Source organism: Gopherus evgoodei, chromosome 2 (genome assembly GCF_007399415.2).
Source record: "Gopherus evgoodei ecotype Sinaloan lineage chromosome 2, rGopEvg1_v1.p, whole genome shotgun sequence".
Classification (NCBI taxonomy): Eukaryota; Metazoa; Chordata; order Testudines; family Testudinidae; genus Gopherus; species Gopherus evgoodei.
The window spans coordinates 125622917-125647282 of NC_044323.1; the positions used below are offsets into that span (position 1 = coordinate 125622917).

The window sequence follows — 24366 nt, forward strand, 5'->3', positions numbered from 1 at the left end:
AAAGGGACTTAATGGTTCCTAAATAATAGCCTTCGATGCCTGACATTCACAAAACCATTGTTCTGCTACTGCCTAACCCTCAGCACCTAATCCCAATTTCCCCCCACTGGGAATACACAAAATTGCCAAAATCCTGACACTTTCCCACAGCTAGATAATCTGCAAGAAGCCTTACCCCAATGTGATTTCAAACTAGGCTTTCTCCTGCCTATCTTGCCTTTGTGGCCCGATCTGGTAGGCATCCTCTGAGTATGCCTAATCCACACAAAATACAGCTGGGGTGAGCCAGCTGGGGATTTGGGGGACTGGTTGGTGTGTATGTTCAGAATACCCAATATCCCAGTGATTAGGGCACTCACTTGGGATACGTGAGAACAGAAACATCCAAAGCAGGGACTGCAGCAGTAAGGGATGGTGGTAAAATGGTGCCCAGCTGGGCCACTCCTTCCCTGGTCCTAGAACAGTGATGGGGAGACCTATACACACTCCGGAGGTACTAGGGTCCAGGTGGTGCCGCTCCTCTCCTCCCACATCATGTGGCATTTGGGGAGAAAGGTAGAGAGAAGCCAGCCAGAGACTCCAGCTAGCAGAAGCAAAAGTAGCTAAGCAGGGACCTGTGGACTTTCCAGGCAAAATCTGTAGAGAGTTCTGACTTTCTCTACCCTGTGCTGATTTGCTGTTTGCTCCAACCCTCCTCCTCCTTCAGTGTCTTTGCCTCAGCTTCACTGTATAGCTACACTTCCTGCCTTCTCCCCTCCCCTCGAAAAAAGCAATTACAAGCTAAGTAGCCTTCTGAAAATGGCTACAAATGAGGGGAGCTGTGCTTTCAGTCCTATTGAGAACAATGGGAGATGGCAATCATTTTGAAATAGAACAGTTCTTCATAATAAATCCTGATTCTTTCAGGCTCTGCTGAAGAAGCTTTGAATTATGAAGAATAAGGGGAGGGAGATTACCATTAATCTTAAAAAAAAAATCAAGTGTTTATTCCTAAAATGAATTATTTTTAAAATCTCCAAAGATTTTTTTTTACTAGTAAGTACTGTAATTTTCAGAAGGATACACGTTTTTCATAAGAAGCTGAATCAGTCCTTTAAGTGCAAAACTCAATTCCACTTTAACTTTGGTGTCACTAATGATGCCTTCATAGTATGCTTCCACCTAAGCATATACTGTATCATAAAGTATGGGAAAATGCTTAGTAAAAAATGATTTAGTACTCCTTTCACTCTTACCACAATCTAAGATATATTCATATAACTACAAATACTATGACTGAAAAGAACCTTAGTACTGGATAGGAAGTTTTTGGAAAAGTGATATTTAAAAGCTAGATGGCCAGTATAACTAGAAAAAATTATGCTTTTGAATACACCCAACATTGATACTTACATTAGGAGTGAAGAAGTAAACTAAACCTTCAGTGGCTCCTGGTAGAGTGAGTCCACGAATAAGGAATATAGTTAGGACCAGATAAGGAAATATGGCTGTTACATAAATAGCCTAATAGGGAAATAAGAAAAGCGAGACAGAGAATAGAGGTTATTTTAGTTACTACAACATCTCATTCTAGTACAGCATATTCTAAATGTTTTTTTCAGGAAGCAGAATGACCAGTTAGAATTTGTTTTGTTATAAAATCCCTCCCTAAAATACATTTGCAGATATCTACGCTAAGAATTAGGGTTTGAAAGAACATACTTGTTTTTGCATTTCCCCTGAAGATGAAATCTATACTTTAAGGACAAGAGACAGAGCAGCAAGTCAACTTTTCTAAATGGTCTTCTCTCTATTTCCTCACCTTTCCTGTGGATTCAATTCCTCGAATGGTACATAGGTACACAATTGCCCAGCAAATGGCCAAGCACAAAACTAACCACCATTGTAAGTTGCCACTGTCAGTGATATCAGAGGCTATGTTTAAAGCTCTCCTGTACCAGAAGTAATTTACTGCAGTACTTTCATGGCATTCTTCAATGTATCCTGAAAAGAAAAGTATGACAAGTATTACTAAACTGGCAAGTGTGAAATTTAAACAATATCTCATTTCCCATGCACTGTGGGAACAATAATTATGAAGCAACATTCTGTATTAGTGAAGAAAGGCAGCTATTCTGGAAACTTAAAATATTAGTCAAGACTAAATGATCAAGGACTGAAATCTTCATCTGGGTAGTATACAGAAGGGGGGCCTTACATCATTTTTACAGTCACCCTATGGGACCAGTTTTAAGCAGCCTGGAGAAACTATTCTAAATTGCACATGGCAACAATGCCTGCCCAATCGGCTGTTGCAGCAGCTAGGGATTGACAGAGTGCAGAGGAGGCTATGCCCACGTCCCAGTATATCATCCTATGCAAGGGCTGTGAAGAGGACACAGAATGCTGGTCATCCTTCCTCTGGTGAATTCCCTTATATTGAGGGACTCCTCAGCTGAAAACCACTTTCGGCCCACTTTATGAAAGCCAGAGTTGGAGCCGTGGGACCCAATATTCAGCAGCACACAATGTGTGACATCTTTTATTCAGTTTCCAAGTCAGCAGTCTTAGCTATGGCAGCAGTATCCAAACTGTGGTCCACAAACAACTGATATTCTCCAGAGTTTTTTTACCAGAGGTCAGTCCTGTGGAATAGAGCTGGGCAAATAACTGATTTTGTGGTTCATTGGCAGTTCCAAAAATGAAAAAAAAATTGGTTTGAGCAAAACTGAGATTCAGAATGTTTTGCAAATTGGAAGTGTTGACAATTTTTTTTAAAATGGAATGAAACATTTTTATTGTGGGGCTTGTGTGTGTATGAAAACACAGGAAATGAAGAGCTAAATTGACAAGATAGGAGAAGGACATGATGGCATGTGCATTCACCCATTCCCCCCAAGGGGCTAGAGCATTCACCTAAGATACAGAACATAAGAATGGCCATACTGGGTCACACCAAAGGTCCATCCAGCCTAGTATTCTGTCTACCGATAGTGGCCAATGCCAGATGCCCCAGAGGGAGTGAACCTAACAGGTAATGATCAAGTGATCTCTCCCCTGTCATCCATCTTCACCCTCTGACAAACAGAGGCTAGGGACACCATTCCTTACCGATCCTGGCTAACAGCCATTAATGAACTTAACCTCTATGAATTTATCTAGTTCCTTTTTAAACCCTGTTATAGTCCTAGCCTTCACAACCTCCTCAAATTCAATAAGGACAAATGCAAAGTACTCCACTTAGGAAGGAACAATCAGTTGTGCACATACACAATGGGAAATGACTTTCTAGGAAGGAGTACTGAAGAAAGGGATCTGGGGGTCATAGTATATCACAAGCTAAATATGAGTCAACAGTGTAACACTGTTGCAAAAAAAGCAAACATCGTTCTGGGATATATTAGCAGGAGTGTTATATGCAAAACACTAAAAGTAATTCTTCCGCTCTACTCCAGGCTGATACGGCCTCAACTGGAGTATTGTGTCCAGTTCTGGGTGCTACATTTCAGGAAAGATGTGGATAAATTGAAGAAAACCCAAAGAAGAGCAACAAAAATGATTAAAGGTCTAGAAAACAAGACCTATGAGGAAAGATTGGGGAAAAGATTTGTTTGTTTAGTCTGGAGAACAGAAGACTGAGGGGGGACATAATGACATTTTCAAGTGCAAAGAAGATTGTCCTATCCTCAGTGGTTAAGGAAAACAATTTTTCTTCCTCCTTATAATAAGAAGCAATGGGCTTAAATTGCAGCACAAGTGGTTTAGGTTGGACATTGGGAAACCCCTCCTAACTGTCAGGGTGGTTAAGCACTGGAATAAATTGCCTAGGGAGGTTGTGGAATCTTCATCATTGGCGATTTTAATAGGTTAGACAAACACCTGTCAGGGATGATCTAGATAATACTTAGTCCTGCTGTGAGTGCAGAGGACTGGACTAGATGACCTTTTGCAATCCCTTCAAGTCCTACAATTGTATGAATATGCTGCTGGGCCTGTGCATAACTTCCTTAGTCCTGACACCCAGCACCTAAGCACCAGCAGGATCCTCAAACTAGGCATTTCCCTGCATCTCTCTCCTGCAGTACCAAATCCAGATAGGCTGGTGAGAGACCATACCACCTTACAAAGGGACTTTGGCTACAGGAACCTCAAGAATCATGCAGGGATGAAGCACCAGCACTATTCAGCTCAGGAAATCTAATACTTCACAGTTCCTGAGCAACCATGCCAATTTCAATATTGTCCAGTGATTAGGACACTAGTGTGGAATTTAGGAGACTAGAGTTCAATTCCTTGCAGTGCCACAGATTTCCTGGGTGACCTTGGGTTTAGTCTTAGGCAATGATGCACAAACTAAGACTACCTGCAAAAGAGGTGACGCATGTGGGGTCAAGTGTCCCCCACCCACCCACCCACCCATTTCTGCTAGAGCCTTGCTAGCTCTGTCCTGCTGCTGTGCCTCTCCCCTGGCACTTCCAGCTTGCTCAGCCCCTTTCCCAGCAGCTGGGTCTGGACAGGGAGCTGAAGGCAGTATGGAGTTGCTTCTCATGTTGGCTGACTCAGCTCAGGGTTGCTGACTGGGAAAGAGCCAAGCAGGGGAGGCAGTGGTCGCTCACCCCTCTGCTCCCTGCCTGGGCCCAGCTGCCAAAGACAGGGGCCAAGTGACCTGGAAATGTACAGAGGAATGGGGGTCTCTAGGCTTGCTAGGCAGTGACCATGTACCCCCTGTGCCCTCAGCCATTTGGCACAGGGGCAGGGGGTACATAGAGTTTTACTGGAATCCTGTGGGTCAAATATATACATAATTCAGTAAAAGGTGGCATGTATGGCATCTACTAAAAGCCAGTAATATGCTGGTAATCAGTCATTGCAAAGTGTTTGTAAGGATAGTTACAAGTTATATATCTCTACTGAAAATACTAGATGATGATCACAGTTGCCCCTTATGACTTTGGAATCTCACATTTAAAAATATGGGCCTAAGTGCTAGACTGAATCTTTAGCAGCAGTGTGGTACTCTGTACCTCAACACAGCACCCCGGAACTCCCATATTCACCCCATCATATAATTATAATATATTTCATATAAATCATGTCATAAAAGATCTTATGAAACCCAATGTCTGGTCAAAATATGTATATCGTTAGTGTATATCAAGGTATCAGATTTTGCTGTATATTGTTGTTACTGAAATACGTTGTAAGTGACATAAAAAGAAGGCAAACCACTTCCAGGAGAGTGTTCAAGCACCAGTAATCAGCAGGGGAGTTGTAATCAAAGGATTTACAATTCAATGACAGTTGCACAAGCATCACACAATGTGGACTGCAAAACTTTTGTCATTCGGGTTGTTAAAAACACCCCTGACTGACACAAGTTTTACCAACAAAAAGCGCTGGTCTGAACAGCGCTTCCTGGCAGGAGTGCTCTCCTGCTGACAAAGCTGCTGCTGCTGGGGGGGGAGGAGGGACGTGGAAGTTTTTTGTTGGCAGGAGAGCTCTCTCCTGCCGACAAACAGCAGCTACACTGCATGCCTTTTAGCGGCACAGGTGTAGCAGCGCAGCCATGTCGCTAAAAGCCTCATAGTGTAGCCATACCCTCAGTTGCACAAGACCACACCAGGGGGATTGCTCAACTCTGTGACTCAGCGAAGCCCATCAGGACATGTCTGGGCTAGTATTTTCCAGGCACATGGACTGAGGGTGTAAAATAAGGGAAAGTGGCATCATGCCTTGGACTTTCTCCTCCCCCACCTATGCCGGAAGCAACAAGAACGCTGACAAGACAAAGACTTCAGCTGTGAAGACTGGTTCCAGGCTTGAGAGAGAAGCCCTGTTTATGAAGAATTGTAACATCCAGTGAGGTGAGAAAACTGATAGATCCAAATACTGTCTAGCGAGATAATGTTTAAGATTTAGACTATGCACTTACCTTTTTATTTTCTTCAGTAACTATTTCTGACCTTCTATGACTACCATTTATTAACTACAGAAAGATAGATTATAAATCAGTTTTCTGTTTTACTTAAAACAGTTTGCTTTGGTTGAAGTGTGTGGGAAATCTCAGCTGAGTTCACAAAGGCTTGTGTGTATGTCCTCTCCATATTGAAGGAGGGATGGACTGGGTAATAAACTTACACTGGTCAGGCTTCTGACTAGAGCAAGATGGCATAGTCTGGAGGTGCAAGCCTGAGGGCTTGGAAGATTTACTGGTGCCTTTCTTTGTGTGATTTGTGAATGGCTCTGGGAGCATTCATGCAATCTAGATGGGTGTACAGCTCCACATTTCTGCTGAGTGATAGTAGTGCCTGGAGGAGTTTGTTCTTGTCACTAGTGAGAGCCAAGGATGGAGAGCTAAGGGGGCACAGTGGTACCCCAGTTCCATGTTGTACCTGGGGGATTGTCTGTTACAGGTAGTCCTGTGAAAAGGAAAGTGTGTAGTTGCATCTCACCAGAACGGAATTTGATTTCAGATACTAATTCCTTCCCTGCTTCCCTCTAAATCCTGAGAGAAAGTAACTCACTACACACTCTTACAGGGTACAGCTTACTCCCCTGTCAACACTGGTACTGCACAGCTCCCTTTCAGTCCAGTTGCTCAATTGGAGGAAGGAGTAGCCAATGTATAGACCTGCTCTTCACATCATGTCTTAGCTGTGATGTGGGGAATATTATTTGTCTGCAAAGGGATGATGGAAGCAAAGGCTTTACATCGTGTGACCATATAGGGTTGGGTCACCATCTAGCCCTAAAGGTGCAAAGTAGGACTGTTGAGTAATCAGAGTTAACTCACATGATTAACTCAAAAAATTAATTGTGATTAATTGTACTGTTAAACAATAGAATGCCAATTGAAATTTATTAAATATCTTGGATATTTTTCTACATTTTCAAATGTAATGATTTTTATTATAACACAAAATACAAAGTGTACAGTACTCATTTTATATTTTTATTACAAATATTTGCACCGTAAAAATGATAAAGAAATAGTATTTTTCAGTTTACCTCATACAAGTACTGAAGCGCAATCTCTTTATTGTGAAAGTGCAACTTAAAAATGTAGATTTTTTTTTTGTTACATAACTGCACTCAAAAACAGAACAATGTAAAACTTTTGAGTTTACAAGTCCACTCAGTTCTACTATTTCTTCAGTCAATCACTAAGAGAAATAAGTTTGTTTATATTTACAGGACATAATGATGTCCACTTCTTATTTACACTCTAATGCAGAAACTACAGAACCCAAACCACCAAAAATAAAATCAACCTTCTGCTGGTGGCATCTGAGTCAGAAGATGAAAATGAACATGTGTTGGTCTGCACTGCTTTGGATCATTATCGAGCAGATCCCATCATCAGCATGGACTCATATCCTCTGGAATGGTGGTTTAAGCTTGAAGGGATATATGAATCTTTAGCATATCTGGGACATAAACATCTTGTAACACCAGCTACAACAGTGCCATGCAAACACCTGTTGTCGCTTTCAGGTGACATTATAAACAAGAAACAGGCAGCATTATCTCCTGCAAATGCAAACAAACTTGTGTGTCTGAGCGATTGGCTGAACAAGAAGTAGGATTGAGTGGACTTGTAGGCTCTAAAGTTTTCACTGTTTTATTTTTGAGTGCAGTTATGTAACAAAAAAAATCTACATTTGTAAGTTTCTGAGTGCAGGGTTTTTTTGTACATAATTCTGTAAGTTAAGTTCAACTTTTATTATAAAGAGATTGCACTTCATTATTTGTATTAGGTGAATTGAAAAATACTATTTCTTTGGTTTTTTACTGTGCAATATTTGTAATAAAAATAATATGAAGTGAGCACTGTTCACTTTGTATTCTGTGGGGTAATTAAAATCAATATATTTTAAAATGTAGAAAACATCAAAAATATTTAAATGGTATTCTATTATCTTTTAACCATCTGATTAAATACATGATTAATCACAATTAATTTTTTAATCGCTTGACAGCCCTAGTGCAGAGAAGATTTTTAAATGAGCCATTTAAAAAATCTGTACAGTAGAACTTAATGCCATGTTACAGGAATAAAAAAGAGGTTGTAACACTTTGAAACCTTAACAGCAATAATTACAAGAGACTTGAAATATTAATTACCTGTTCTGTTCCCATTTAGTGGGCAAGCGCTCCAAGGAAGGGGTTCTTGGAATGAGTTAATGAAATACCACATCACCCAGGCTAAAATGGTGTTATAATATAAACTCACGATGAACGACACCATCAATGAACCAATACCTATTGAATACCAAAAAATCTCAGTTAAAACAAATTGCTTACATAAGCTATCAGAACCCTTATTTACTTAAACCAACAAATCTATATCACTCCTGCTACTGCATTTGCCCTAATCGCTCATTTTTGTTTTTGTGTGAGTATTTTTGTTTTTTCCCTTTAGTGCTTTTAAAAACAATCTAGGTAGGCTGTGACGGTCTCTTCCCCGGAATAGCACCAAGATGATAATTACTCAACAGCACAGATAGGAAACCTCCCCGGGAGTGAAAGTGCTAGGATAACATTTCATATTCTGGGAGCAGTACAAGAGTGGCCACTTTGTCCTTACCATTCCATGGCAGTGAAGGAAAGAAAGGATTGTGGAAGGAGATGGGATTATAACAAATATCTTAAAATCTAAAATGAAGAGGGTGGAGAAGAAAAGTGACAGGAGTGGAAGAATTTAAGAGTATGGGGGAAATGCAGATTCAGGTGACCAGAAGCTGCCACTCAGGAGAAGGGACAGAGTGAAGGCCAGAACACTGAACTCTCATGCATGACAGCATTTCACAATAGTAGTGGGGAAACCAGGTATGGGTTGCTGCTCCCTCTGTGCAGAGGACTATGAGGTGTTTACGTGTAGGTGGGTGGCAGTAACAGTACAGCAATTCTATGGCATTAGCTTCTGCACAGGAATCCTGAGGAGGTAGAAGTACTCCAAATGCATGAGGGAGAGGAGAAGCACAAACCTCAGGTCCCTGGCCCTACTCCCACAGCTATCCACAACACTTGACGCCACTGATGATTCAGCATATAAAAGATGGTCCAGCATCTTTTAAGATACAGGTGCAGGAACAGCCCCCACCAGCTCAAGGTTCCCTTGGTGATGAGTGAGACCAGGAGTGTTTTCTGGTGCAGGAACACATAGCTTCATTTTACAGCTATGGAACAGGAGGAGGGCCACAGAAAAGAAGTGGGGAGGAGGGCGAATGGACTCAGCAGTAAGGTAGGGCTCTACAGGAGTGTCAGCTGGCTTTTGCAACCTGGGAGAACATAATAATGGCCATACTGTGTCAGACCAAGGGTCCATCTAGCTCAGTGTCCTATCTTCTGACAGTGGCCAATGCCAGGTGCTTCAGAGGGAAAGAACAGACCAGATAATCATTGAGTTAGCCATCCCCTTTCACCCATTCCTGGTAAACAGAGACTAGGGACACCATCTGTGCTAATTGCCATTAATGGATTTATCCTCCACAAATTTATCTAGTTCTTTTTTGAACCCTGTTATAGTCTTGGCCTTTACAACATCTTCTGGTAAAGAGTTCCACAAGTTGACTGCATTGTGTGAAGAAATACTTCTTTTTGTTTGTTTTAAACCTTATTTACTTTCTCTGCACCAGTCATGATTTTATAGACCTCTATCATATCATAGAATATCAGGGCTGGAAGGGACCTCAGGAGGTCATCTAGTCCAACCCCCTGCTCAAAGCAGGACTAATCCCCAGGCAGATTTTTTTTGCCCTAGATCTCTAAATGACCCCCTCAAGGATCAAACGCATAACCCTGGGTTTAGCAGGCCAACGTGCAAATCACTGAGCTATCCCCTCCCCCCTTAGTCTTATTTTTTCCAAGCTTAAAAGTCCCAGTCTTATTAATCTCTTCTCATATGAAAGCTGTTCCCTACCTCTAATCACTTTTGTTGCTCTTCTCTGTGTACCCTTTCCAATTCCAATATATTGTTTTTGAGTTGGGACAACCACATCTGCATGCCATGTGGTCATAACGTGTATTTATATAGAGGCAATATGATATTTTCTGTCTTATTATCTATCCCTTTCCTAATGATTCTCAACATTTTGTTAGCTTTTTTGACTGCTGCTGCATATTGAAAGGATGTTTTCAGAGAACTATCCACAATGATTCCAAGAGCTCTTTCTTTAGTGGTAACAGCTAATTTAGATTCCACTTTTCTGTGTGTATATGTCATAAACAGATGGTTAAGGGTTAATGTCTCTTTTACCTGAAAAGGGTTAAGAAGCTCAGTAAACCTGGCTGACACCTGACCAGAGGACAAATAGGGGGACAAGATACTTTCAAATCTTGGTGGAGGGAAGTCTTTGTTTGTGTTTTTTTTTTGTTCGTTTGCTCTTGGGACTGAGAGGGACCAGACGTACATCTAGACTCTCCAAATCTTTCTGAATCAGTCTTTCATGTGTCAAAATTGTAAGTAATAGCCAGGCAAGGCAGATTAGTCTTATGTTTGTTTTCACAATGTAAATGTTTCTTTTGCTGGAAGGATTTTTACCTCTGTTTGCTGTAACTCTGAACCTGAGGCTAGAGGGGGTTTCCTCTGGGCTATATAAATTTAAGTATCCTGTAAAGCATTTTCCATCCTGATTTTACAGAAATAATTTTTACTTTTTCTTTCTTTAATTAAAAGCTTTCTTTTTAAGAACCTGATTGATTTTTCCTTGTTGTAAGATCCAAGGGGATTGGGTCTGAACTCACCAGGGATTAGTGGGGGGGAAAGGAGGAGGGATGGTTAATTCCTCCTTGTTTTAAGATCCAAGGAGTTTGGATCTGTGTAAAGCCTCTCAAGGCAACCCGGGAGGGAAAAGTCTGGGGGGAAAGGAAGGGGGATGGTTAATTTCTCCTTGTTCTAAGATGCAAGGGGTTTGGATCTGTGTTCCCCAGGGAAGGTTTTTGGGGAACAGAAAGTATGCTAGACACTAAATTCTGGCTGGTGGCTGTGTACCAGACCTAAGCTAGTAATTAAGCTTAGAAGTGTTTATTCAGGTCCCCACTTTTTGTACTCTAAAGTTCAAAGTGAGGAAAAAAACCTTGACAGTATATATAGTTGGGATTATGTTTTCCAATGTGCATTACTTTGCATTTATCAGCATTAAATTTCATCTGCCATTTTGTTGCCCAGTCACTCATTTTTGGGAGGTCCCTTCGTAACTCTTCACAATCTGCTTTGGACTTAACTATCATGAGTAACTTCGTAATATCTGCAAATTTTGTCACCTCACTGTTTACCTCTTTTTCCAGATCATTTATGAATATGTTGAACACAACTGGTCCCTGTACAGAGCTCTGGGGAACACCACTATTTACTTCTCTCCTTTCTGAAAACTGATCATTTATTCCTACCCTTTGTTTCCTATCTTTTAATTAGTTACTGATCCATGAGAAGACTTTTCCTCTTATCTCACGACTGCTTACTTTGCCTGAGAGCCTTTGGTAAGGACCCTGTTGAAGGCTTTCTAAAAGTCCAAGTACACTATATCCACTGGATTACCTTTATGTTGATCCCCTCAAAGAATTCTAGTAGATTAGTGAGGCATGGTTTCCTTTTACAAAGACCATGTTGACTCTTTCTCAACAAATCATGTTCATCTGTGTGTCACTGATAATTCTATTCTTTACTATAGTTTCAACCAATTTGAAGTTAGGCTTACCGTCCTGTAATGGCTGGGATTGCCTCTCGAGCCTTTTTAAAAAGCCTTTTAAAATTTTTTGTCACATTAGCTATCCTCCCGTCATCTGATATAGAAGTTGATTTAAATGATAGGTTACATACCACAGTCAGTAGTTCTGCAATTTCACACTCTTAGTTGTCACCTATCACCCCACACCCATATGGTGTATCATCAAACAGCTACACCTTATACTTGATGATGATCACATAGTGGACAGACACTTCCAAGGTTTTGAAAAAGATCTTAAAAAGATGAACAACATGTCAGTGAATCTTACAGTTAAGTCTGAAAGCCAACCAAAGTATTGTGAGCCCAGAGTTGTGCCTTATGCTCTGAGGCCTCTGGTGGAAGCAGATTTGGACTGTTTATTTATCACTGGAGTCCTGTCACTGGTTTCACATCCATTGTACCAGTAATCAAGGAGGATGGCTCAGTCTGAATTTGTAGAGACTTTGAAGTGATACTGTATCCAGCTTTATGTGCAGACCAGTGTCCACTACCTTCTGTGGAATATTTGTTTGTTTGTTAGTGGTGGACAGTATTTCAGTATGTTGGATTTGCTCAATGCATACTGTGACAGGATAGGGCCAGAGGAAAGTGATAGAAGGCAGCTTCATTAGGCCCAGGTTAAGCAGGTCCCTTTTCCCTGGGTAAGGTAACAGGGCAGTTCCAGAACAATCAAGAACTTGCCAGAACAAATTAAGGCAGACAGGCTAATTAGGATACCTAGAGCCAACTAAGAGGCTGCTAGAATCAATTAAGGCAGGCTAATCAGGGCACCTGGTTTAAAAAAGACCTCACTTCAGTCAGTGAGGGCACATGTGAGGAGTTGGGAGTGAGAGGCGCAAGAAGCTGAGAGTGAGTACGCATACTGCTGGAGGACTGCAAAGTACAAGCATTATCAGACATCAGGAAGAACTTCCTGTGGTGAAGATAAAAAAAGGTGTTTGGAGGAGGCCATGGGGAAGTAGCCCAGGGAGTTGTAGCTGTCACACAGCTGTTACAGGAGACACTGCAGACAGCTGTAACCCACTGGGCCCTGGGCTGGAACCTGGAGTAGATGGCAGGCCTGGGTTCCCCCCCATCCCCTCAACTCCCTATTTGATATAAGAGGAGTTGATCTGGACTGTGGGTCCCACCAGGGGGAAGGTCTCTGGCCTGTCCTCCGACCCATTAGGTGAGCCAGCAGAGACTGGATGGATTGTTCTCCTCCTTTTTCCAATGCTGGCCAGTGATAAGGTTAGCCAAATGAATGGCAGGTTTGTGCCACTAACAAAAGGAGCCAAACTGAGGACTGCCGTGAACCTGTGAGGCGAGCAAATCCACCAGAAAGCATAGAACCCATCAAGGCAGAGGAGGAACTTTATCACAATACCTACAAATGGAGATTGATCTGGCATCTTGCAAATATCTCACAATCAACACACAAAAAAGCTTATTTTGTTACAACAGGTTGCCTTTCAGTATCACATTGGCACCTTCCCTGTTCCAGAAAGCCATAGATGAAATTTTGAAGGGCTGAATGGAGTTCAATGCTGTTTGGATGACATCCTTGTTATAGGAAAGGATCATCTTCAAAATTTGGATGCTGTCTTGCAATGTTTGAAAGGCCATGGACTGAGACTATACCAAAACAAATATGAGTTTTTCAGATCTTCAGTTGAATAACTTGAACCTGTAATTGATTATAGAACATTAGGGTTAGAAGGGACCTCAAGAGATCATCTAGTCCAACCCCCTGCTCAAAGCAGGACCAAATCCCCAGATTTTTACCCCAGTTCCCCAAATGGCTCCCTCAAGGATTGAACTCACAACCCTTGGCTTAGCAGGCTAATGCTCAAGCCACTGAGGTATCTCTCCCCCTGTTGTGAGGGCCTTAAGGAAATTACCAGTGAAAGTGCCACCACCACAGAACATTTCAGAAGCCTTATCTACACTATGTGTTTAAACCGAATTTAGCAGCGTTAAACCAATTTAACCCTGCACCTGTCCACACAAAAAAAGCCTTTTATATCGATACACAGGGCTCTTTAAACCGATTTCTGTACTCCTCCCCGACGAGGGGAGTAGCGCTGAAATCAATATTGCCATGTCGGAAAAGGGTTAGTGTGGCCGCAAATCAACGGTATTGGCCTCCGGGCGGTATCCCACAGTGCACCATTGTGACCGCTGTGGAAAGCAATCTGAACTCGGATGCACTAGCTAGGTAGATAGGAAAATCCCCACGAACTTTTGAATTTCATTTCCTGGTTGCCCAGCTTGGAGCTCTGATCAGCATGGGTGGAGATGGAGTCCCAAATCCAAAAAGAGCTCCAGCATGGACCATACGGGAAATACTGGATCTGATCGCTGTATGGGGAGACAAATCTGTTCTATCAGAGCTCCGTTACAGAAGACGAAATGCCAAAGCATTTGAAAAAAATCTCCAGGTGATGATACAGAGTCCACAGCACAGTGCTGTGTGACAAGTGTAACGGAAAGCCATAGAATCAAATGGATGCTCATGGAGGGAAGGAGGGAAGAGGTACTGAGGACTCCAGCTATCCCACAGTCCCCGCAGTCTCCAAAAAGCATTTGCATTCTTGGCTGAACTCCCAATGCCTGAAGGGTCAAAAACATTTTCCCGGGTGTTTCAGGGTATATGTCGTCAATTTACACCCTTCCCCCTACCCCCGAAAGAAAAGGGAAAAAATTGTTTCTCGCCATTTTTCAGTGTCACTCTATGTCTACTGCATGCTTCTAGTAGACAGGGTGCTGCAGCGCTGAACACCAGCATCTCCTTCCCGGTGGCAGATGGTACAATATGACTGCTATCCATCGTCATCATCAGCCCGTGAGTGCTCCTGGCTGGCCTCGGTGAGGTCGACTGAGGGCGCCTGGGTAAAAATGGGAATGACTCCCAGTCATTCCCAGCAGATGGTACAGAACGGCTTGTAACCGTCCTCATCATGGCAACTGGAGGCTGAGCTCTATCAGCACCCACTTTCATGTCTAAAGAAAAGATTTTGTACTGCCTGGACTATCATAGCAGCGGGAGCCTTCCTCCCCCTAATTTATCTCACTAAAAAGTCAGTGTTTCTTATTCCTGCATTCTTTATTACTTCATCACACAAATGGGAGGACACTGCCACGGTAGCCCAGGAGGGTTGGGGGAGGAGGGAAGCAACGGGTGGAGTTGTTGCAGGGGCATCCCCTAGAATGGCATGCAGCTCATCATTTCTGCGGGATCTGACATGGAGCGGCTGTGCTCTCTGGTGCACTGGTTCTCTAGTAGACTTGCCCCATATGCTAGGCAGGACTGACTCTATTTTTAGATAAAACATAAAGGAGGGAATGACCCAGGAAGTCATTCCCATTTTTGTCCTTGCGCCCCCGGCAGACCTCAGCAAAGGCCAGCCAGGAGCACCCATGACAGCAGCAGATGGTACAGAATGACTGATAACCGGCATCTCATCGCCAATTTACAATGGCATGGCAGATGGTACAATAGGGATGGTAACCGTCTCTGCTACCTTGCAAAGGCAAATGAATGCTGCTGTGTAGCACTGCAGTACCGTATCTGTCAGCAGCATCCAGTACACATACGGTGAAAGTGACAAGGCAAAATGGGCTCCATGGTTGCCATGGTATGGCGTCTGCCAGGGCAATCCAGGGAAAAAGGGAGCGAAATGATTGTCTGCCGTTGCCTTCACGGAGGAGGGATTGAGTGACTACATTTACCCAGAATCACCCATGACACTTTTTGCATTGGGATCTCAACCCAGAATTCCAGTGGGTGGGGAGACTGCAGGAACTATCGGATAGCTACGGGATAGCTACCCACAGTGCAACGCTCCAGAAATCGACGCTAGCTTCGGTACATGGACGCACACCGCCGAATTAATGTGCTTAGTGTGGCTGCGTGCACTCAACTTTATATAATCTGTTTTACAAAACCTGTTTATGTAAAATAGTTATAATCCCGTAGTGTAGACATACCTAGAGTTACATTCATTCTTAAGACTGCTTAACTACTGTGGTACATTTCTGCCTATTCTGATGACAATATTGGCACCTTTACATGAACTGTTAGAAGCAAAGAAAAAATGGAAATGGACTAAAGAGTGCGAGTGTGAATTCAAGGAAGCAAATAAACTGACATCAACCGAAGTTCTTACACATTTCGATGCTTCACTACCATTGAAATTGGCTTGTAACGCTTCACCACAGGCAGTGGCTGCAGTTCTTTCCCACCTTTTTCCTAATGGCATGGAGAAAACAATTGCCTTTGCATAATGAACATTCACTACTCCAGAGAAGAACTATGCCCAAATAAAGCAAGAAGCTCTCAGCATTATCTTAGGAATTCAGACATTTCCATACCAATCTGTATGGTAGACATTTTACCTTGCTGATGGATTGTTGCCTGTTACTTTCAATTTTTTGGACCGAAACCTGGCTTTCTGTCATTAGTTGCTGCTCATATGCAATGATGATAATTGTTACTTTCAGTTCATATTTATACTATACTGTACAGGACTCAGCAAGGTAATGCTGATGGGCTGTTGCAACTGCTATGCTCAAACTCCTGTCAACCCAAAGAAACTTCAGACAAAGTAATCTATCTCAATTTGATGAATAGATTACTGTGATGGGGTGGACTAGGCCCAAAGGCCATATGTTGGAGGCTTCGGGGTCCTGCCTCACCCATCCCAGGAAAGGAGCACTGGAGAGGTCCTCCAGGTGGGCGAGAGTAGCTGCAAGGGAAGCTGCCAATCAGAGAGGCTGCAGGGAACAGCCAGTGAGGGCCCAGCAGGCTCATATAAAATGAGCTGCAGAGCCAGAGTGAGGGCAGTCTGCTTGCAGAGACTGGAGGGAGCAAGAGGTGCTCCTGGCTGGCTGCAAGGACTAAGGCAGGTAGTTGCTGACATTGCTGTCAGGTGAGGGAATAGCTTCTGTCTAGCTGCCAGGACTCACTGAAGACAGGCTCAGGGAAGGGACTGGCCATGAAACTTTTTACCTCTGGAGAGCTGGGGTCAGAGGACTAAAGGACAGGCGACAAGCCCCCAGGGAGTGTTGCTCCATCCCAGAGCAGGAACCTTCACATGTAAGCTGGCCAACTAGGGTACTAGGCCCTGTTGGTGAGACAGAGGACCGGAGCCTGGGGAGGACTATAGGACATTACTGAGGGCTTTGAGATAGGCCCTGTGGGTCAGTATAGGCAGCTTGGCCAGAAGACTGAGTTGCTGAAGACCTGACAAGAGATCCATAGACCGGAAAGAGGCACTCGCGAGAGGTGGGTACCAACCTGCTGAAAAGAATTAAGAGACTGTAGGCACTGTTGGCCAGAGAGAGGGGACGCTTGCAAGAGGCAGGTGCTGACCCTGTTACAATTACCTATCACTAGCACAGACATCAAAAAAGTAACCACTAAGGATGGTGTGCTTTTTCTTCTGAGAGGAATCATACTGCAATGTACAGTGTTCAAGATCAAAAGAATCCCCAGTTTACAAGATTTGTGTAATGTCACCGTGAATTATCTGTGAATCACGGTTGCATCTGATGCAGAATGTATGTGACCATTCCAAAATCACTTCAGTCTCAGGTTTTGGAAGCTCTTCCGGAAGGTTATTTTGCCATTGTATGTATGAAGACAATAACCCAGAATCATGTCTGGTAAATGAGGATCAACAAACATATTGCGAGCAAGGCTCTACTAAGTGTCAGAAAATTCAGCCTGATCCTAGCCCAGCTCATCTACAGCCTTGATTGCAGCCTTAGACTCCTTGGACACATGTTCATATGGGCTTTGCTGAACCTTTATGTTTTTGGTTGTAATCAAGGTCAGAATAACCAGAAGTTTCCAGAATTACTTGTGCTATAGTTACAAGGATGTCCAGTGGTCTTGGTAACTTGTTTAGCCAAGATGGTTTACTGTTACAGTTGGTGAGTGACAATGGGCCTAAATTCTGTTCTGAAGAATTTCAGAAGTTCCTTGCTTCAAATGGAATTAAACATATACATTCCACACCTCACCATCCTGCTACAAATAGACAAGCTTTGGCCTGAAGGATTGTGGTGCTGCCCATCCAATCACTTCCAATACTTGAGGGAATGTTCTACGCATCAGTGGGCAGAACCATATTTATTTTGGTGGAAGCCAGAAAAGCCTGATTTCCATTGGTGTAAGTGAGAAGAAATTCATGCCCGCAGAGTGCCCATTTAGTGCCACAGGCAGAGGAATTTCTCTGGCGCTCCCTGCTGCTGTCTACACATTACAGGTAGTAGCTTAATATGGTGCTGTCTTTCATTGTGTGTGCGTAACCAAATAGGCCTGTATGTTCACATCCTACACATTACTGTAATAATTTTGTAGAAGACATGGATTATGAAGTACAATGTTGCCACACAAATGATATGTGAAGTTACAATAGTCCCCTGTATGGTGTTATTAACACATTTTCCAAACCCTACACAAAAGTTGAAAACAGGTCTGTTCTAAACAAAGGAATGCATCCATGCTTTAATTTGCATTTAAGCAGTGAACAGATTAATCAAGCAGGAAGGGAAGACAAAGTTCAAACAGGTGAAAAAAACAGTAAGGATTGTCCTTCCACATAGACTCTTTGGCTCCTGGTTCTCAGCTTGAAATGTTTTTCAAGAGAGGGACTGAAACTATAAAAAGGAGAGACAAACACCCAAAGTACCTCCCTCCCTGCTGCCCATTGCATTCACTACATCTGAAGAGACAATGGAAGCAGCTGTTGGACTCTGGGAGTGGAGTCCTGACCTGACAGTTTGGTCAGTGAAAGCATGTGGTGAGAACTTTGCTTTGAAATTAATATTTGTTAAGTTCTGCACCAGTTAAGGATTTTATCTTTATTTTTCTTGTATTCACTTCTGGCTTTTATGCCTCATTATGTGTTTTCACTTGAAATCTGTCTTTGTAATTAATAAACTTGTTTTACTGTTTTATCTAATCTAGTGTGTTCAAGTTTAAGTGTCTGGGTAACTCCATTTGGGATAACAAGTTGTGTGCATATTATTCCCTTAAAGGAATAATGAACTTAACATATTCGAACTGTTCAGGAGAGGGCTGGGCAGTACAGAACATATATTTCTGGGGTAAGATCTGGGATGGGGTGTGTGTTGGGGTCACCCTGCAGCATAATGAAGACTGGTGAGAGCCAAAGTGTGGCTGGCTGGCTGCAGCACACATACAGAGACATAGCTGGGAGTGACTTACATGTTGGAGGCTGTTTGTGAGCATTACACCAAGTGTCAATGGCCTGCAGAAGGTACCCAGGTAGAGACTACGCTGTTCAGACCCATGATAGTGTTAGAGTATTCCTCTACATGCTTAATTGCTGGGGACTTGTACATTGTCCTTTTTTTTTTTCTGGTGGAAGGAGGTATGTTCGTGTGACTCCTGATAAGGACCCCAAATGGTCTCCTGTTTTAATTAAGGGGTTGTCTCTGTCTAGGGTTAATGCCTAATTCATTTATTTATTCCCAAACCTAATGGAAGGGACCCAAAGGGAGTTGGGTCTAGTGGGAGGCAAGCAGGGTTCTCTTGGGCACATCACTTGGGCCTTGAGATATTTTTAACAAACCCACTGTGTCCCACTAGACTAATTTTATTTTATGTAACTGTCTGTTATGTTTCCTAAATAAAAGGGTTTTGAGGTTTCATATCAGAGAGGAGTCCTATGTGCTTGTGAATGAGTAAGAACTGCTGTACAGTGTGACCAGGGAGATCAAATTTTAGTTTCCTAGAGCCAGAATTGCTCTTGGTTGGAGCTTGAGGCACTTGTTTCAGTTATTTAACCAGTTCCCTAGACAGTATTAAATATGGCTCTTACTGTGGGGTAACTAGTTTACAGAGAACATGGAGAAACATACCAACTCCTCCAAGGTAAGGTGAGATGGTATTCCAGACACCAATGCTGCCTTTTCTCAAGCGCTGTCCTATGGCTAGTTCAAGATGAAACAATGGGATTCCTTCAAAGATAAGTGCTGTGACGTATGGGATCAAGAATGCCCCTAGGAACATAATTAAACATGGTTAAGTCATAGACGCTCAGCATCTCACACAAATTATTCTTTATTGCTGCTTGTTATATTTTATTACAGTAATACTCAAGGCCCACAATCAGATAGTGGCCCAACTGCTGTAGGCCTTGTAGAAGCACAGGGTCAGATTACTCAGTCAGCAATTTAGTTGTGGGAGGCATGACTCGGATTCTTAGTGTTACAAACTCCCTACCCTTAAGCAATGCAGATTCTCTTCAGTAATCATAAGGCTATAAATACCCTCAAACGTTCCCTCCATTTCTCCTCCTTTCAAATGTTTAATCTCCCCTCCTTCTCCAGCAAACACCACTTGTTCTACTTTTTCTCCCTCACCAGCAAAGACCCTCATCTCACTTCCTAGCCAGTGCCTTTTCATAGAATCATAGAATATCAGGGTTGGAAGGGACCTCAGGAGGTCATCTAGTCCAGCTCACTGCTCAAAGCAGGACCAATCCCCAACTAAATCATCCCAGCCAGGGCTTTGTCAATCCTGACCTTAAAAACCTCTAAGGAAGGAGATTCCACCACCTCCCTAAGTAACCCAGTCCAGTGCTTCACCACCCTCCTAATGAAAATGTTTTTCCTAATATTCAACCTAAACCTCCCCCACTGCAACTTGAGACCATTACTCCTTGTTCTGTCATCTGCCTCCACTGAAAACAGTCTAGATCCATCCTCTTTGGAACTCTCTTTCAGGTAGCTGAAAACAGCTATCAGATCCTCCCTCGTTTTTCTCTTCTGCAGACTAAACAATCCCAGTTCCCTCAGCCTCTCCTCATAAGTCATGTGCTCCACCCCCTAATCATTTTTGTTGCCCTCCACCGGACTCTTTCCAATTTTTCCACATCCTCCTTGTAGTGTGGTGCACAAAACTGGACACAGTACTCCAGATGAGGCCTCACCAATGCCGAATAGAGGGGATTGATCACATCCCTTGATTTGCTGACAATGCCCTTACTTATACAGCCCAAAATGCTGTTAGCCTTCCTGGCAACAAGGGCACACTGTTGACTCATATCCAGCTTCTCATCCACTGTAACCTTTAGGTCCTTTTCTGCAGAACTGCTGCCTAGTCATTCAGTCTCTGGTCTGTAGCAGTGAATGGGATTATTCCATCCTAAGTAGCAGGACTCTGCACTTGTCCTTGTTGAACATCATCAAATTTCTTTTGGCCCAATCTTCTAATTTGTCTAGGTCCCTCTGTATGCTATCCCTACCATCCACTGTATCTACCACTCCTCCCGGTTTAGTGTCATCTGCAAATTTGCTGAGGGTACAATCCAGGCCATCCTCCAGATCAGTAATGAAGATATTGAACAAAACCAGCCCCACGACCAACCCTTGGGGCACTCTGCTTGATACCGGCTGCCAACTAGACATAGAGCCCTTGATCACTACCTGTTGATCCCGATGATCTAGCCAGCTTTCTATCTACCTTATACTCCAGTCATCCAGCTCATACTTCTTTAACTTGCTGGCAAGAATACTGTGGGAGACAGGATCAAAAGCTTTGCTAAAGTCAAGGAATAACACATCCACTGCTTTCCCCTCATCTGCAGTCAGTTATCTCATCATCGACGGTAATTAGATTAGTCAGGCATGACTTTCCCTTGGTGAAGCCATGCTAACTATTCCTGATCACTTTTCTCTCCTCTAAGTGCTTCAGAGTTGATTCCTTGAGGACCTGATCCATGATTTTTCCAGGGACTGAGGTGAGGCTGACTGGCCTGTAGTTCCCCAGATCCCCTTTCTTCCCTTTTTCTAGTCAGCCGATTGCCATGAGTTTTCAAAGATAATGGCCAATGGCTCTGCAAGATCTGAGGATTGGAGTGCAGGTGGAAACTCTGGTGCAGTTTAGAAGGGGGTTCAAGCAGATGATGGAGCAAAGACGTGAGGAGGTTGAAGGAAAAAGCTCAGACTTGCAGACGAAAACAGGACCACAGAACTCTGAGGGGAGACTGTTGAGTGAGGAAAGTAGACAGTGGAAGCATGTGACTAAGAGAACCAGGCAGAGGAAAAGATGGGCTAGTGAAGGAAAATAGAGCTCAGAAACAGGTTTGCAGAGCTGGAATATGAAGGGGCACAGCAGGTGGTCACTGAAGGTGAGAGGGCAAAGAAGAAGAAAAGAGCAGCTAGTCCTATAGGAGGAGAGGAAGAGTCAATGGAGATAACAACACCAAATATGAGCCCCAGGAGGATATGAGATGGGTTGCAGAGGATTGCAAGGGGCAATAAGAATTGTGAGGCCTTGCTGCCAGAGAGAACAGGGGAGAGACCGGAGAATAACATCATCACCAGGAAAAGGCAGGTCTACATGATTGGGGACTCCTTACTGAGAAGAATAGACAGGCCTGTAACCAGAGATGATCCGGAGAACGAAAGGGTGTGCTGTCTGCCAGGTGCTAAGATATGGAATGTGGACCTGAGGCTGAAGAGGATCCTAACGGGAGCAGGAAAGAATCTCCTGATTGTCCTCCATGTGGGAACAAATGATACAGCTAGATTCTCACTGGAACATATCAAGGGAGACTATGCCAGGCTGGGGAAGACACTTAAGGAAATCAAGGCTCAGGTGATCTTCTGTGGGATTCTTCCTGTTCCTAGAGAAGAGCGACAAAGGTGTGACAACATTATGGCGATCAACAGATGGCTCAGGCACTGGTGCTAGAAGGAGGGATTTGGGATGTATGGCCACTGGGAAGCATTCATGGACAGAGGACTGTTCTCTCAGGATGGACTTCACCTGAGTAAGGAGGGAAATAGACATCTAGGATGGAGGCTGGCACAACTGATTAAGAGAGCTTTAAACTAGGAATTTGGGGGAGATAGTTGGAAGATGTCCAGGTAATCTCCACACCGGAATTTAACATTGAGAGGGAAGAAAATGAAGTAAGAAAGGCTACAGCCGTGGGTATGAGAAAGGAGGAAGGGTATTGCAGATATTGGTCTAATAGGTCATACTGGTGGTAGAATGTCTGTGTCTAATCGGGTAAAGAATGTCAATGAAGCCAAACAGCAAAAATTAAGATGCTTGTACACTAACGCAAGGAGCCTAGGTAACAAAATGAAGGAACTAGAGCTACTGGTGCAGGAAGTGAAACCAGATATTATAGAGATAACAGAAACATGGTGGAATAATGGGAATTGTATGATCATGGGAGACTTTAACTTCCCAGATATAAACTGGAGGACAAGTGCTAGTAATAATCATAGGGCTCAGATTTTCCCGGATGCTGATGGATTCCTTCACCAAGTAGTTGAAGAACCAACAAGAGGGGATACCATTTTAGATTTAGTTTTGGGGAGTAGTGAGGACCTCATAGAAAGATGGCTGTAGGGGACAACTTTGGTTCGAATGATCATGAGCTAATTCAGTTCAATCTAGATGGAAGGATAAACAAAAATAGATCTGGGACTAGGGTTTTTTATTTCAAAAGGGCTAACTTAAAAGAATTAAGGAAGTTAGTTAGGGAAGTGGATTGGACTGAAGAACTTGTGGATCTAAAGGCAGAGGAGGCCTGGAATTTCCTCAAGTCAAAGTTGCCGAAACTATCAGAAGCCTGCATCCCAAGAAAGGGGAAAAATTCATAAGCAGGAAGTGTAGACCAAGCTGGATAAGCAAACATCTCAGAAAGGTGATTAAGAAAAAGCAGAAAGCCTACAATGAGTAGAAGATGGGAGGAATTAGCAAAGAAAGCTACTTTATTGAGGTCAGAGCATGTAGGGATAAAGTGAGAAAGGCCAAAAGCCATGTAGAGTTGGACCTTGCAAAGGGAATTAAAACCAATAGTAAAAGGTTCAATAGCCATATAAATAAGAAGAAAACAAAGAAAAAAGAAGTGGGACCGCTAAACACTGAGGATGGAGTGGAGGTTAAGGATAATCTAGGCATGGCCCAATATCTGAACAAATACTTTACTTCAGTCTTTAATGAGGAGTTTAGGGATAATGGTAGGATGACAAATGGGAATGAGGATACGGAGGTAGATATTGCCACATTCGAGGTAGAAGTCAAACTCGAACAGCTTAATGGGACTAAATCGGAGGGTCCAGATTAATCGGAGGGTCCAAGAATATTAAAGGAACTGGCACATGAAATTGCAAGCCCATTAGCAAGAATTTTTAATGAATCAGTAAACTCAGGGGTTGTACCGTATGACTGGAGAATTGATAACATAGTTCCTATTTTTAAGAAAGGGGGGAAAAGTGATCTGGATAACTATAGGCTTGTTCATGTGACATCTGTAGTATGGAAAAAAATTTTGAAGGAGAAAATAGTTAAGGATATTGAGGTTAATGGCAATTGGGACAAAATACAACATGGTTTTACAAAAGGTAGATTGTGCCAACCCAACCTGATCTTCTTTGAGAAGGTAACAGATTTTTTAGACAAAGGAAATGCAGTGGATCTAATTTATCTCAAATTTCAGTAAGGCATTTGATACAGTTCCACATAGGGAATTCTTAGCTAAATTGGATAAGATGGGGATCAATATGAAAATTGAAAGGTGGATAAAGAACTGGTTAAAGGGGAGACTACAATGTGTCATACTGATAGGTGAACTGTCAGGCTGGAAGGAGGTTACTAGTAGAGTTCCTCAGGGATTGGTTTTGG

The 24366-nt window shown here is 42.9% G+C and overlaps 1 protein-coding gene across 1 annotated transcript in view; it reads right to left on the reverse strand.

Moving 5' to 3' along the window:
* The window catches only part of LOC115644935 (sodium-dependent neutral amino acid transporter B(0)AT3-like), a 59727-nt gene that overhangs the window by 25049 nt on the left and 10312 nt on the right, over positions 1 to 24366 (reverse strand). The window contains exons 2-5 of the mRNA XM_030549371.1: positions 19581 to 19721; positions 8104 to 8241; positions 1802 to 1983; positions 1393 to 1503 (exon numbers count right to left, since the gene is read on the reverse strand). Coding sequence (XP_030405231.1) covers positions 1393 to 1503; positions 1802 to 1983; positions 8104 to 8241; positions 19581 to 19721 — 572 coding nt within the window. The remainder of the gene's footprint in view (positions 1 to 1392; positions 1504 to 1801; positions 1984 to 8103; positions 8242 to 19580; positions 19722 to 24366) is intronic.